At 42.3% G+C, this 12,885-nt stretch overlaps 1 protein-coding gene across 1 annotated transcript in view; it reads left to right on the forward strand.

Annotated features, from left to right (window-relative positions):
- The first annotated feature begins 548 nt into the window (after positions 1-548).
- DNAAF8 (dynein axonemal assembly factor 8) overlaps positions 549-12,885 on the forward strand; it is a 96,911-nt gene continuing 84,574 nt past the window's right edge. The window contains 7 exon segments of the mRNA XM_062611966.1: positions 549-1,015; positions 3,674-3,787; positions 4,561-5,043; positions 8,663-8,759; positions 9,293-9,457; positions 10,398-10,533; positions 11,302-11,367. Coding sequence (XP_062467950.1) covers positions 869-1,015; positions 3,674-3,787; positions 4,561-5,043; positions 8,663-8,759; positions 9,293-9,457; positions 10,398-10,533; positions 11,302-11,367 — 1,208 coding nt within the window. The 5' untranslated portion in view covers positions 549-868.

Genomic DNA, 12,885 nt, shown 5'->3' on the forward strand with positions numbered 1-12,885 from the left:
AAGCTTCCCTAAGCATGAGATGAGTGTCACTTTAGAGGAGCATTATCAGTCCATGCCAATGCAAATAATAGTGACAGTGTAATCACATGGACAGTTATTTCAGTACTGAATAACATACAAACCTCTCAACCTTTCTTGCCAAACAAATTATTTGCTTTCACTTTTGAATCCCCAGGAAACTGTGCAACTGTAGCTTAAAATGTTAAAAGCAAAGGTTTTCCATGAGGATTAGTTATCTGACTTGTTAGTACAGCAGTAGTCCCTACTGTGTTTTCTTGACTCCTCATGTACATCAAGGAACACATGAGGAAAGAGTTTGCTTTATAAACACTTTGAAAGGTCAGAACCCAAGACCATGCCTACTCTCAACTATTTTTATAGAAATCCAGTGAAAAAAAAAACCAAACATAAATCATTTTATCTATCATCTGAGCAGTGAGGAGGGGAACATGGGAGAAATAGGGATGAGGAATAAACACCAGCTGAGAGCAGAGGTATCAGCTCTGCCTTCCCTGCATGTCTTCCCTTTCCATGCAGCAGTACTTCTCTGAGAACAGTTACAAGTCAGTGTTGCTAAGAAACCCCAAAAATGGTTTATGAGGGGCTAAACTGCCTCTGATGTGGCCCCAATTATGGGTGTATATGGTGAGCAGGGCAGAAAGCTCTCAGCTCTCTGAACTCAGGAGGAAAGGCACAACTCCAAAAGTGCGTTTTATTGTTCTCTGCTGATAGTGAAAACCCTGCTGAGAATTATAGTGACCCTGAAAGCACATGCTTTGTTCTTGTTCTGTTCTGATGTTACCTCTTGTGTTCTTTTGTGAGGTGTATTTCGGCTCATCTTTCATTTGGCTGAAGGGAAGCTGTTCCAATGGCCTCAGAAAGGCAAAGAGAGGATACAGAACACCTGTTTGAGCCTCCTGCAGCTCCTTTTCAGAGTGGCAGAACATTTCAATGGGGAGCTATACTTGCTGCAGTGAAAGATCAGCTCCCATCTCTGGACTCTGATGACTCCACAGTAAGCATTGAAACCTGCCTTTTTTCTCACTGTCTTCTAGAAAAATCTCTCTCAAGCAAGAGAAGGTCATCCCAGCCAGGCATTTTCCAGTAGCTAGTATGATATCCTCGGCGGGCTACCTGTTCTAACTGTTGGAACACTGTGCATTAATCCACAGCCTTCTGGATTATCTCTAATTGGCAAAGTGTAAATGCCATCTCCTCTCGTCGTGTTCTTTGGAACCGGAAAAGGGGACTGTTTTCTCCAGACAATGAGTATTCCCAGGCTGGGAAGAGGAGGCAGTGGGCACCTTGCAGAATGAACCCACATTTCTTCTGTGTTCGGTTAAAAATACAGTATGAAAGAAGTATACTGTTGATTTAAAATGAGATTATAAGGTTTTATGCGTGAGTGTATTAAGTTACTCGTTCCAATAATGTACTTGCCGGACAGTAGCCCTGTGGGTATGTTTTTGTATGTATGAGGATCACAGGGAAGTGATATTCCTGAAGACTTTGTGGTCCACTGGAAAAGGCATTTGGCAGATATTTCAATCCTGGATTCTGCTTTTTTCCCTGCCTGTAATTCTCCACAGGCCATGTTGCCTTCTTGTGCTTCAATTCTACCTGCAAAGAAGCATAATGCCATGAATCATTTAACATAAAGCCTAAGATTGATAGATACTATGCAATATGCTTCACCATGTACTTGCTGGGTCTTAGTCTCTGGGACAGGCTGCCTCGTGGCTGCTGAAGATCTCTGTTCACAGGACAGTGACAGTCTGGTGGAAATAAAAGCTTCTCTGGCACAAGATGCTGCCTCTGGCATTGATTTTTCTGAGGTGATAATGCATCTCAAGGTTTGATTATTAGTGGCCTTTTATCTAAACCAGAATATTTTGTTAATTTTCAAGCATGCATAAACTCAAATTTTTAATTTTTTTTTTAACACTGAAAGGATATATATTCTTAGTGTGGCCCTTACTGATAGAAAGGGAGTCTTGTGAGCAGTGAAGGAGCCAGAAATGCCTCCATGTGGTATTTATTACTTCAGACTAAGTCAATCATCAGAAGCAGGGTGAGCTAGTGGATAAAGTGGTGATACGGATTCCTTGACCGGTTTTCTGCACCCAGCTCTGTCTCTAACATGTGGGACAAGTTATAGTGCCTCAATGTTTCTCAGTTTCTCTCTACCCACGTTCTGGTTTGGTTATTTAAAACAACAATTTCTATATGTGTCTATATAATTAGGTTAAAGCCCAGTACTCAGGAGTTGGTTTTAGGCATTCTGACTGTGTAAGTGTACAATAAAGTTAAAACAGAGAGGCAGCTTATGTGACAATTTGGTAACAATACCATTCTATAAATCATGTTGAAATTTTTTATAACAGACTCCAAATTCTCTGTTCTATGACATCTGGAAATCCCTGCTGAGGGATCTGAGGCAGTCTGCTTGGTGCTTACATGCTACCCTTAATTTGCATTCAGAAGATCTGGTTGTATAATGCCCATCCTGCTTAGTGTGGACCAGTTCCCTGCTGAGCCTGCAGTTTCAGCGCTGCACCTTTGTCCATGTGGTTTCCACTTGTGTGAAGATACCTTTATGCATCTGAGATCTGTAATCTCAATCTGGTGTGCTGCATTCAAAACCAGCACTGACAAATATGTTTAGTGTCCTGAAGTACATTTGTTACCCTGATACGCAATTTATTAAGAGAAAAGATTCTGTTGCAATTTGCTTCATGTTAGGAAAAATTAATTACACCTGACAGAGAGAATTCTCTACAGTGTGAGTTACTGAAAACATACACACAAAGGAACTAGCAGGAAATCGGTGTCCTGACTTCTGAGGAGGTGCTTAATCTTTTTTCAGTGACTAAGCATAAGGATTAATCTCAAATACATGTCCTATATTCAGAAAAGAAATTTTCAAAGCTATTTAAACTCTGTGCAACCAAGGAGATACTGCTTTACATCCTGAATAGTGAATGGCAGGCTCCAGATTGCAATAATAAGCTTCATGGTCCTGCCCTGCCCAGCCTCATCTGGGGCTCCCACCCATGTGTCAGCAGCTCTAGTTAAACTCAGTTCTGGGCATTCAGTCTTTGGGCTATGTTGGAGGAGTACTGGTTTCTGGTTACAGGTTTCCTTGATCCAGACTGTGAATTGACTTTCAGGCTCGATCTCTGACCTGTCTCATCACCACAATGCTGTCTTATATTTACATTCTTGACTCGGCCTACTTGCTACTTCTGGTTTGTCCTGCTTACTTTGCTTGGGTACTGTAGGACTGGGCTTTAGCTTTCCAGTTATGTGATTCCCCTTCCCTTGGGGAGCAGCAGTGCTCTTGTTGCTTTGTGATGGTGTATAGGGCAGTGCAAAGTTAGAGAATTTGCACACTCCTGTCCTTACTTTGCTCAGAGGAATGTTAGTCACCGGTGCCCATGGCAATTCAATGTTTTACATCGTTTTTATAACTGTAGCTTGCTCAAATGTTAGGTCACTGTAAAACTATCTAGAGTGAGGCTGTGAGTCTCTCCAGTCGGTGATGTGACATCAGAGAAAATTCTTGTGTCTGAACTGTAGTCACATGATGGCGACATAGGATTTGTCTCTCAAAACAGATATTAAGGTGAGTGTTACAGACTCTCATTTAGTTTCTTTTTGGTTTTGATTGCAGCCTGACTGTGACAGTGATGGGGAGCTTTTCATCTTCCAGCGGGAACAGCCAAACTTAATTCCTGACCTGTCAGAAGAGCTGATGGAGTTTTCCTTGGATGACTCAAACATGCAGGTTGTTGACTGTTGTGTCTAGGCTCTATTACTGTAGCCCCCTCTCTTCTGGTTGTCACCAGTGCGGGTAGATGCTGTTATTTAACCTGTTTGACTGAAGTGTGTGATGGAAGAGCAGTCCCTAGTACCTTTTCCCCTAGAGACTAGTTTTTCTCCTTATGCCATTTTCTCTGTTCTTGAGTTTTTTAGACCCTTTTTCTCAGTTCCTATTATTGTTCTTTACTGTTTTCTTTTTTTCCTGTGCACTGACACTAACATTGTGCAATGATTTAAACTTTTGCAGGCTCTGAAATAATTTCAGCAACAATTTTATCTATCTAGAAAACAGCGAATCATTTAAGACAGTGTAGGGAGGTATGAAGTTTAACCCTTGAACAGTGTTTTTGAGATAAAATTATTACACTGCTTCTGCAGTGTTGAAGATGAGCCAGCATAGGAAGCTGGAAGATGAGCCAGCTGACCTGACCCTTCCGTCATGGCAACACTAACACAGTGCCGCTTTTTTCTAATTAACCTACTGTAAAGAATGTCATATGATGAACACATGTAAGGAAAATCAATTTTAAGGATTTTTAGCACTTCATGAAGTTCGTCTCTGGAAAGTAAACAGTCTAAACTGTTTTCCATGATGGACATGGTGTGTGCTGTTTCCAAATGGTGTCTGAGTTGGAGCTGCTATCTTAACATTGTGGCTTTATTTATCATCAGCTTCTAAAGCTTAGGGAGATATGACTTTCTAATTGTGTGTATTTTCTCTACCTGTATCAAACCCAGGGAACAGAAAGCCATCCATGGGAGATCTGTAGTGGAGATCTAGAAAGCTTTGGGTTTCAGAAAAAAACAGATGGTGCCCAAGTCATTGCAAAAGATGATGTACAAGTGATTAAAGATGAGACTCCCAGTCTTGCCAGCTATACTGAAGAAATGCGAAACCAAAAGGCAGCTGTTGGTGAAGAGTCTCTTGCAGATTCCACAGATTGCCTTGAAGGGGAAGAACTGGACAGGACACAGGCCAGGGAAATACAGACCTCTTGGCTTAATAAAGCATTGTCTGTGGAGGATTTGAGCAACTGGAAAGAGAGAAGAAAACTGATAGAGACAAAAATACTCTCCAAAATAATCCTGGAGCCATCACAAGGCCACTCGGAGACAGATTTCAAGCCTTCCTCCCATAATGTTAGCAGCAGCCTATTAAAAACTGATAAGGAAGAAAACTCCTCAGATCATCTTCAAGGATCAACCCATCTATCACTGCGGGTAAGTAGCACAAACAATATGTTTTGGGGAGTGCTACTTGTTGAGTAAATGACACAGAGCATTACTTGCAAAAACCTACTAAGATGAAGAACTGAAATGCCCAATTCTGCACACACCATGGTGTTTTTCATGGCTTTCTTCATTGTCCTGAGTTTGGGTTTTGCTGGGTCATGTGCTATGCAAGTTACCAAACGCTCTTGCAGAGCTGCTGTTAGAAGCCCATAATGGGAGCAAAACCCAAGGGTCAGCTGCATGTTTCATGGTCATAATCAGGACAGTCAACCACAACCTCTGGACTTGGGGAGGCAGGAACTCTTCTGATCTCAGCAGACTTTGCATTCAAACAGTTAACCTTCTGGCCTTTCACCATTTTGCCTTCTTTGTAACACTGGGGGGGGGGGGGTGCTGGAGGTGAGGAGATAAAGCAGTTAGGCTTGTTCCTGAAGCCCTAAATCTCACCTACCTACAGCAGGTGCTTAGGGCCACTTGTGTGTGCTTAACTGGTATGTGGCCCTAGCATGGTGAGGTGGTTCTCTTCAGTACTAGTTATGCATCTCTACTTCCTCTATTGATTTTTAAGGTTGTTAAGACTTAATCAGCTCAGAACATGAACATGATAGTTCTGTTCAAAGCCTTCTATAGCATCAGAGTACAGACATTTCCCTTCCCCTTTCATATATGCTCACAAATTGGTGTTAGATCTGTTCTGGTATAGGCAAAGAACGCAGCTTCTTGCCTGTTTTAAACTGTGTTGCATCATTTAACTATACCGTTATGGGAGGGGATCTTTTCCATGTGGTTCAGGGTTTAATTCCCATCTCATCTCATGTAAGTCAGTTGCTCTATTAATTCAGGAGGTGTAGTTGTCCTTTCAGAATCTGTTTGATATCACTGACTTCAATGAACTGAGGTCTGATGCTTTTGGGTGAGTACTGAGGCCAGGCTCAGTGTATTCTCACTTTGATAAAGGGAGGGTAAGGCTTTATCCTTCATGTGTATATTTAGATTTGAGAGGTGGTTGTTACTTCCCAGTTTAGCAAGGTTTAACATAAACCTCAGTTTATGTCAAGTTCTTAAAACCAATATACAGTTTCTTCTTGATTTTAATCATACCAGTTTGTTTAAAAATATTTTTCCCTTAAGTCCCTTTCTATATTAGAAATGGAATCGTGCAAATCTTCATTTCTTTTTCTTCTAGTCCCTGTATAGTACCTTACAATAGTGCTACTCCTGGTAAGGGTTAGGAGAAGAAAGCCTTAATACAGCAGCTGAGGTGGTGGTTTGAGCTTTTGATAATAATGGTTTGTACTTAAGCAGTATTATTGAAACAGAAGCTTATTACAACTGCACCTTAATTAAAGCAAATGCATGTGTCAGGCTGTTTGGTAAAACAGCACCTGCACTGCCCTGTGACATGACTCTTGCTGCAGTAAGCTCACTTGTCAGCCATCCTTCCCTCCTCCAGACCAATACACCTCAGTGACATCCTTGAACCAGTATTAGCTTTGTGTGGTGTGAGACTTCAGCTTGTGATCCTGATCAGGCTTTTACCTTTCATCACCTGCAGTGTGTAATATTAGAACAGATCTAACCCTGGTTCAGGTGTGTATGAAGATTTATTGCTCAGGAAAAAGTGAGAATCCCCTCTTAAATGGCAGGGGCAGGTGACAGGTTTTTACAGGGCGAAACCCCTTGTCTGGGAGGCTGCTGCTGCTTTTCTAAAGCCCTGAGTAGTCACGTGAAATGCACATTGGGGGTGACACAATTGTCATAACTGACAGCCACCTTTCTTTTAAAAAAATCATGGGAACTTCTAAGCTCTAGTGATATTTCAGTTAAAACTTTAATTTCAGCTAATATTCAAAGGGGAAAGCAATCAGTGCTTTAAATGCATGTAAGCTTTTATCATCACAGGCTGATTCTTATATCTAAGCAGGGTGCAGTGTCAGCATACCCACAGCCACTGTATGTGAGTCATAGCAGCAAAATTGATGATCCTGTCTTCAGTGTGGGATAAGCAGCTGTAAGATTACATCTAATGCTGCCTGGGCATAGAGGAGTGGGAATTTGCCCTGGCTGAAGTTGGACAGGGAAGTAAAGGCTGTGGGCCTCACCTCAAAGAATAAAAAGCAGAAGGTCCTTCTCGTGTTGGTAGCATTGAGAAGTTCTCACCATTATTCTGGTTGAGAACATGTATGTTTGGTCTTGTATCAAGCCATCTTTTAATGTGCTTTAGTATCTCCTGTGGTTTTGTGTAGCCTATATCAAAAGGGTCGATGATTCTCAGAGGAAAAACCCTTATCAGAGGTAGATGAAGCAGCTCGACAGATGAGCTGTTGAAAGGGCCATAGCAAATGCATTCCTTTCATTACAGCACTTCCTTGTGGAGCTGCTTAAAGCAAGCTAGCAGTATAGTTAGGAACATCCTCTTGGAGATGGTGAAAGCTTGAGGGAAGAGTACTTGGAGGTGTGGACAGAGGGAAATAAAATCTGTTGGGATCTGGTACTGTTAGTGGGTCTGAGGGATGAAGGGGCGTACCTGCTGTGGGGAAGACTCCACCACGGGAATGCATGTGGAAGATGGAGCCATGAAGAGGACATACCATGACTTATGTCCCAGCTTATGGCAAGATGGGTCAGGTGGATGTTCAGAATGGACTTAGGTGTCTCCTTTTAAGAGGCTTTCAGTTCAGCCCATTATAGAAAATTCTTCTAGACTTCTCAGTTTTAAGTAGGGAGAGAGTACTCCACCTTCATATATTTGAATGAACACTGGTTAGTCCTTCACTGGTTTCTTGTAGCAGTCATACTGCACTTGGCTATGCTAGATGTGCAGAGCCTTGGCAGTGCTGTGAGGCAGGCAGTGTGCAAACAGCAAATGCCCTGCTGTTAGCTGTGTGTCGTGGTTTAAACCTGTGCCAACCACTGAGGCTCACACTGAAGCAACTGTGCCCACAGTGACACACCAGTTCATCTACTGGCAAGTGACAGTGGCTGTTAGGGGAGAAGCTGCTGCCTGAGCATTCACACATGCACCACCCAAAACTTTTAACTGCTGGTCTAGTAGTAAGTTTTGGTGTGGGGACTTGTAACACCCTATTAAGTTCCTTCTCTCTCTTCACACAGGCAGGCCTTTAAGTGTTCTTGTTGAATTGCAGCTTCTGCTGATGGCTGTAGCCTCCTTCTGATTTGTGTTTCTTGTGTGCCTCTTGTTGTCAGAGCATGGGGCACTAAAACACTCCTAGATGTAGGATAAGCATTGCTCATCCACAACTAAAACATCACTGTATTAACAATATTCTTCTCATACTAAAGACAAAACGGAATGCTGCACCAGCTTCTAGGAAAATTACTAAGAAAACTAACTCTAGTCCAGATGAAAGCATTGCTAAGTGCAAGTCCACATCTTGTGGCTCAAACTATTTAAAACTTATTTATGCAAGATAATATCTCTCAACAGTATCATAGTACTGGAGTAAGTAAGGTGGGCTTCCATGCCATTTGTGTATTTATATGTGCCAGGAGAATCTCATGGAGCTGCTACAAAGAATGTGAGACTTATTTTGTAGCAGTCTTTTGGGAAGGAATTTTCCGTCACATCTTGGCTGTCTACTTTCAGAGTATTGAAAAATGGGATCTAGACAAGATTCTTGAGGAGCTGGAGCAGCAGAAAGATAACACTCATGCAGAAGTTCCTTTCTCCTCAGCAGATCATGGTAACACTGCTAAATTAATACCAACTTTGCTGAAAGTGTATAAAAAATAAATAAAACTCAGGTTACTGTGTTTAAGTAATTCTTTGCAGCATCCTTTTGAATGCTGAAATCATGGTGAGTTTTTTTATTGCCTTTGTAAAACATTTTTAATTCATTTCCCTCAAGAAGCCCCATCCCTGGCAGTGTTCAAGGCCAGGTTGGATGGGGCTTGGAGCAGCCTGGTCTAGTGGAAGGTGGTTGGAAATGAATGAGCTTTAAGGTCCATTCCAATCCAAACTAGTCTGGGATTCTATGATTTCATCTTGCTTTTGTAGCTTGAAAGCCGTGCTCTGTGGCTTGCCATGGCCTAAGATTGAATCAGAAAAGATGGATGAAGGTTTGAAGCGAGTCAGGCAGGTGATGATAGTACCTTTGTCCTTCCCCTTCTGACAGGCTGTGGAGAAAGGTTCAATGTGAAATTGGGGAAAGAGGATATTGGGTGATCCTGTGGCAGAGAAACACAACTGTTGATTCTTTTTGTTGCTCTTCTGTAGGCACCTTCAGGACTAAATCTGAAAATCAGCTCATGGAAAAGCTAAAAGAGCTGTGTGCCAGGCAGTCTAGGACTGTGTCTCCGTATTGCAGGTGGCCACCAGCCAAGCTCTCCTTTCAAGAACATCAGGAAAATAAGTAGGTCCTTTTTCTGTCATATACACTGGGTAATCCTGACTGTCAGTAGGGATACCTGGAATCTCATGGTTTTCTACAGGGGATTTTCTCTGTAGCTTCTGCAGAAAGCAGATATTCTAGTTGGAATACATCACAGGGATGTTAAAGGGAATAACTTAGGCTCTGCCATACAGGTACATTTGATGATAAACACTATCCTGCCACCTTAGTGTTTTCCATCAACCACCACCTTTGTCTAGACCTTACCAGACACTTGGGACAAGTGGGAAAGGCAGGAAAACAAGGCAAAGCAAATTATCATGGCCACATTTTTTGTCATCTAGGGTACTGCTTTCCCTTACTGGTACCTCAATTTAGCTAAAGTATACAGGATTATTTTTTTTTGGGGGGAGAGGGTGTCAGCGCATCTTGGAGGGTTCAGTGTGAAGAAAGCGGATTTCCAGATTCTTTGGAAGGAGCATCATCAATGGTGGTAGCACAGAGGAAACAGTAGTGAAACAGACCTGTCAAGGGGAAGGTGAAGAGTTTCCTCATTTTCAGGGCAGGGAGAGCCACAAGACTGATTTGCACCATAAATGCTCTGAAGGATGAAATAGAATTGGCAAAGGAGACAGAGGGGGGAAAAAAGGGACCTGGTTTTACTGATGGGCATAAGCTTTTTAAATGTGTAAGCGCTTTGGTACCATAACTGCTGCCTTTGTTCTTCAGAGCAATTTGATGTTGTCAGGTTTTGAGAACTAAGTATCTGCCACTATGCTACTTCTAGTCTCTGTTCCTCAGGGGAGGCTGAATCTTTGCACTCAGCTTTGAAAGGTGGTGGAGAGTAGGCAGAAGAGGAGTTTGAATCTGTGCAGTAGCCAAGCACAAAGCTCCTTTCACAATCCATTTTGATCATAATCCACACCCTGCAGGGCTTCTTGTCTGGCTAAGGTGGAGGACATGCTGAAACAGAGTTTTCTGTGCTTAGAGGTGTTGCCTCTCCACGAAGTTCTTCAAGGATGGATATGGTGAGCTTACAGAGCCTGCCAGACCCTGCAACCGTGTACATCGACCTGAGAGATGCTAAACTGCAGAAGTCAGTAACGTTCCCTGATGAGGAACAAAGGTAAAGTCTGGCTTTACTGTTAGTGAGAAGTAGGTAACAAAAAGTGAGAAGCTGAAACCTCTCTGCAGCTTGTATTTGTGAAATAGCTTTGAAAGTGTTCTCTCCTTCCACAGCTCTGTGACCTTAGTAGGAAAGTATAGCCCCATCTGAGCACAGGCATTTTCTTAAGACAGAGTAACTCGTGTCGGAACATGTCAACGTGTGGGGCTGCAGGCAGCACAGCCACAATGTGCAAAACATCCAGGGACATCACATTTACAAAGTTTCCATTCGTAAAAGAGTGGGCAGGGACTGCAAAGCAGTGCTGGAGGCATTGGGCCACTGTTGTTACGTTTTGGGTACAAAATGGACATCATTTGCTACATTCCTGGCAAGCAAGGGTAGGTGCTGATTTCTGTCTCTTGTGGGGTAAGAGGGCGGTCTAGGGAGGGCTGAGAGGCCAAATCCTTCTCAGTCTGCAATAGATGCTGGCAAAGATGTTCTTCCCCCTAAAGCTAACAGTGTCTGAGGCAGCTGTTTGCTTCCTTCTCGAGGTGTACATTTGCTGGAGCAAGGGGTTGAAGAAAACAGTCCCCAGAAAAAAACCTTGTAGTTAATAAACAGCTGGTAGTTAAGAAACACTAACAGGTTTTGATGTAGTTGCTTAATTTATTTTTTTGGCAAGAGTACTAGTGTGAAGAACTCTCTAACACCTGCAGCCTAGAAATGACAAAAAGCCAACTCCCAGTTGGAGCAGAGTTAACTCATATGGTCTAATTTGCTTCATAGCACAAGTGACAGCTCCACTGAAGAAGAAGAGACTGTGACGACTGAGGACCAAGCAGAAAGGAGAAGGTGAGATTCTTTACCATGACCTTAGTGCAAATTCTATGATGTTCAGTTTTTCTTCTGAAACTAAAATAATTGCCCTAACAGTGCTTACAGAGACCTCATGTACTAAAACATCTCTGTTTCTGGTCTTCACAGCAAAAAAGCCCAACAACAGCAGTGTTTCAGTCTGACCCTAGGATATCACTCATTTTCTGTTGCATAGTAAAGATACTGAAGCTAGAAAATAGTTGTTGATCCTTGAGGCAGTGCTGCACCTTGGTCCTGTATAGCTGCATGGGAGCAGCTCAAAAGACAATAGAGCAGACCAGGGTGGCTGAGGAACCCTGGTGCTTTCTCCAGACTTGCCAGAGTGACATGAGAACTGTTTTTTCAAATAACTCCGAATCAAACTGAAAATGTTGTAGGGAGCTGACTCAGACAAACCTTTGTATTTAAAATAATAAAATAAGCTAGAATGGATGTTGATTTAAAGAGAGTATTGAACACATTGTGGGCAGAGATGATCTCAAGTCTCCTTAACTGGGAGGAAACAAATAGGGGAAAGGGGAGAGAATGTGGCGAACGGAATCCCAAACTGTAAATTCTTCAGTAGGCACAGAAGCCAACCTATTCTGTTGCTAAAGTCAGGCTTGATTTATACCAATAGGTTGTTAAACACTTGTTTGATGCAAAGCAGCTGTGTCATGTTTTAAACACCTTACTGCGTTTAGGCTCTGGGTTACATCTTGCATGCATCAGGCTTCTAGATGTAATCCAGAGCCTAAATACAGTAAGTTCACATCACAGCAGTACAGAGGGCAAGAACACTTATAATGTTGTGCCAGCCAATTACTCTTTTTATTTTTTATTGGTTTGAAAGAATACATTATTTGATGGGGAATGGAGCCTAACCAACATAATTTAGAACATCTAATCCAAAGCCAGAATAAAGCAGGGACAGGATGATGCTTGGGGACCTCTCACTGGCACTGATGCAAGTGCAGAAGCTTCATCAGTGTAAATCTGGAGTGAAGGAGAGCAGAGCTTAGCAGATTGGGTTTTGATTTGTTTTAATGTTGCTAAAGAACATGCACAAATGAAATGCCTGGCAAATGTTACTCAGTTCTTTTTCTAAATAAAAAAGTCTCAGAGGCTCAGCAGGGCAAGATTCTCATCTCATTCATGAGGGGTCAGTGACAGTTTCACTCTTATCTGGATGGGTTTATTAAACAGGGCTACATATGCTGTTCTACAATGCGCCTACATATTAGGAGAGTCAGTTGGTTTGATCTCCACTCACTTAACCTGAAGAAATACACTTTTATATTTGGAGTGGTTGGGTAGTCAAGGCCACCTCTAGCAAATGCCATAAGGCTGCTCTCTCCTAAATTACCACTGCTTAGGCCTACTCCTTAGTAGTCCAGCCATCAGTGTGAAATATTGATTTGATGGTTCTGGATATGATGGCAGGAGATGTGGGATTCTTAAGGAGAAAGAATATTCTATTTTTTCTTTGTTCTGACATGCATAGGTTTAGTTCAG

The sequence above is a fragment of the Pezoporus occidentalis genome, unplaced genomic scaffold (assembly GCF_034315485.1).
Source record: "Pezoporus occidentalis ecotype Australia unplaced genomic scaffold, CSIRO_AGI_Poc_V1 ctg158, whole genome shotgun sequence".
In the NCBI taxonomy this organism is placed as follows: Eukaryota; Metazoa; Chordata; class Aves; order Psittaciformes; family Psittacidae; genus Pezoporus; species Pezoporus occidentalis.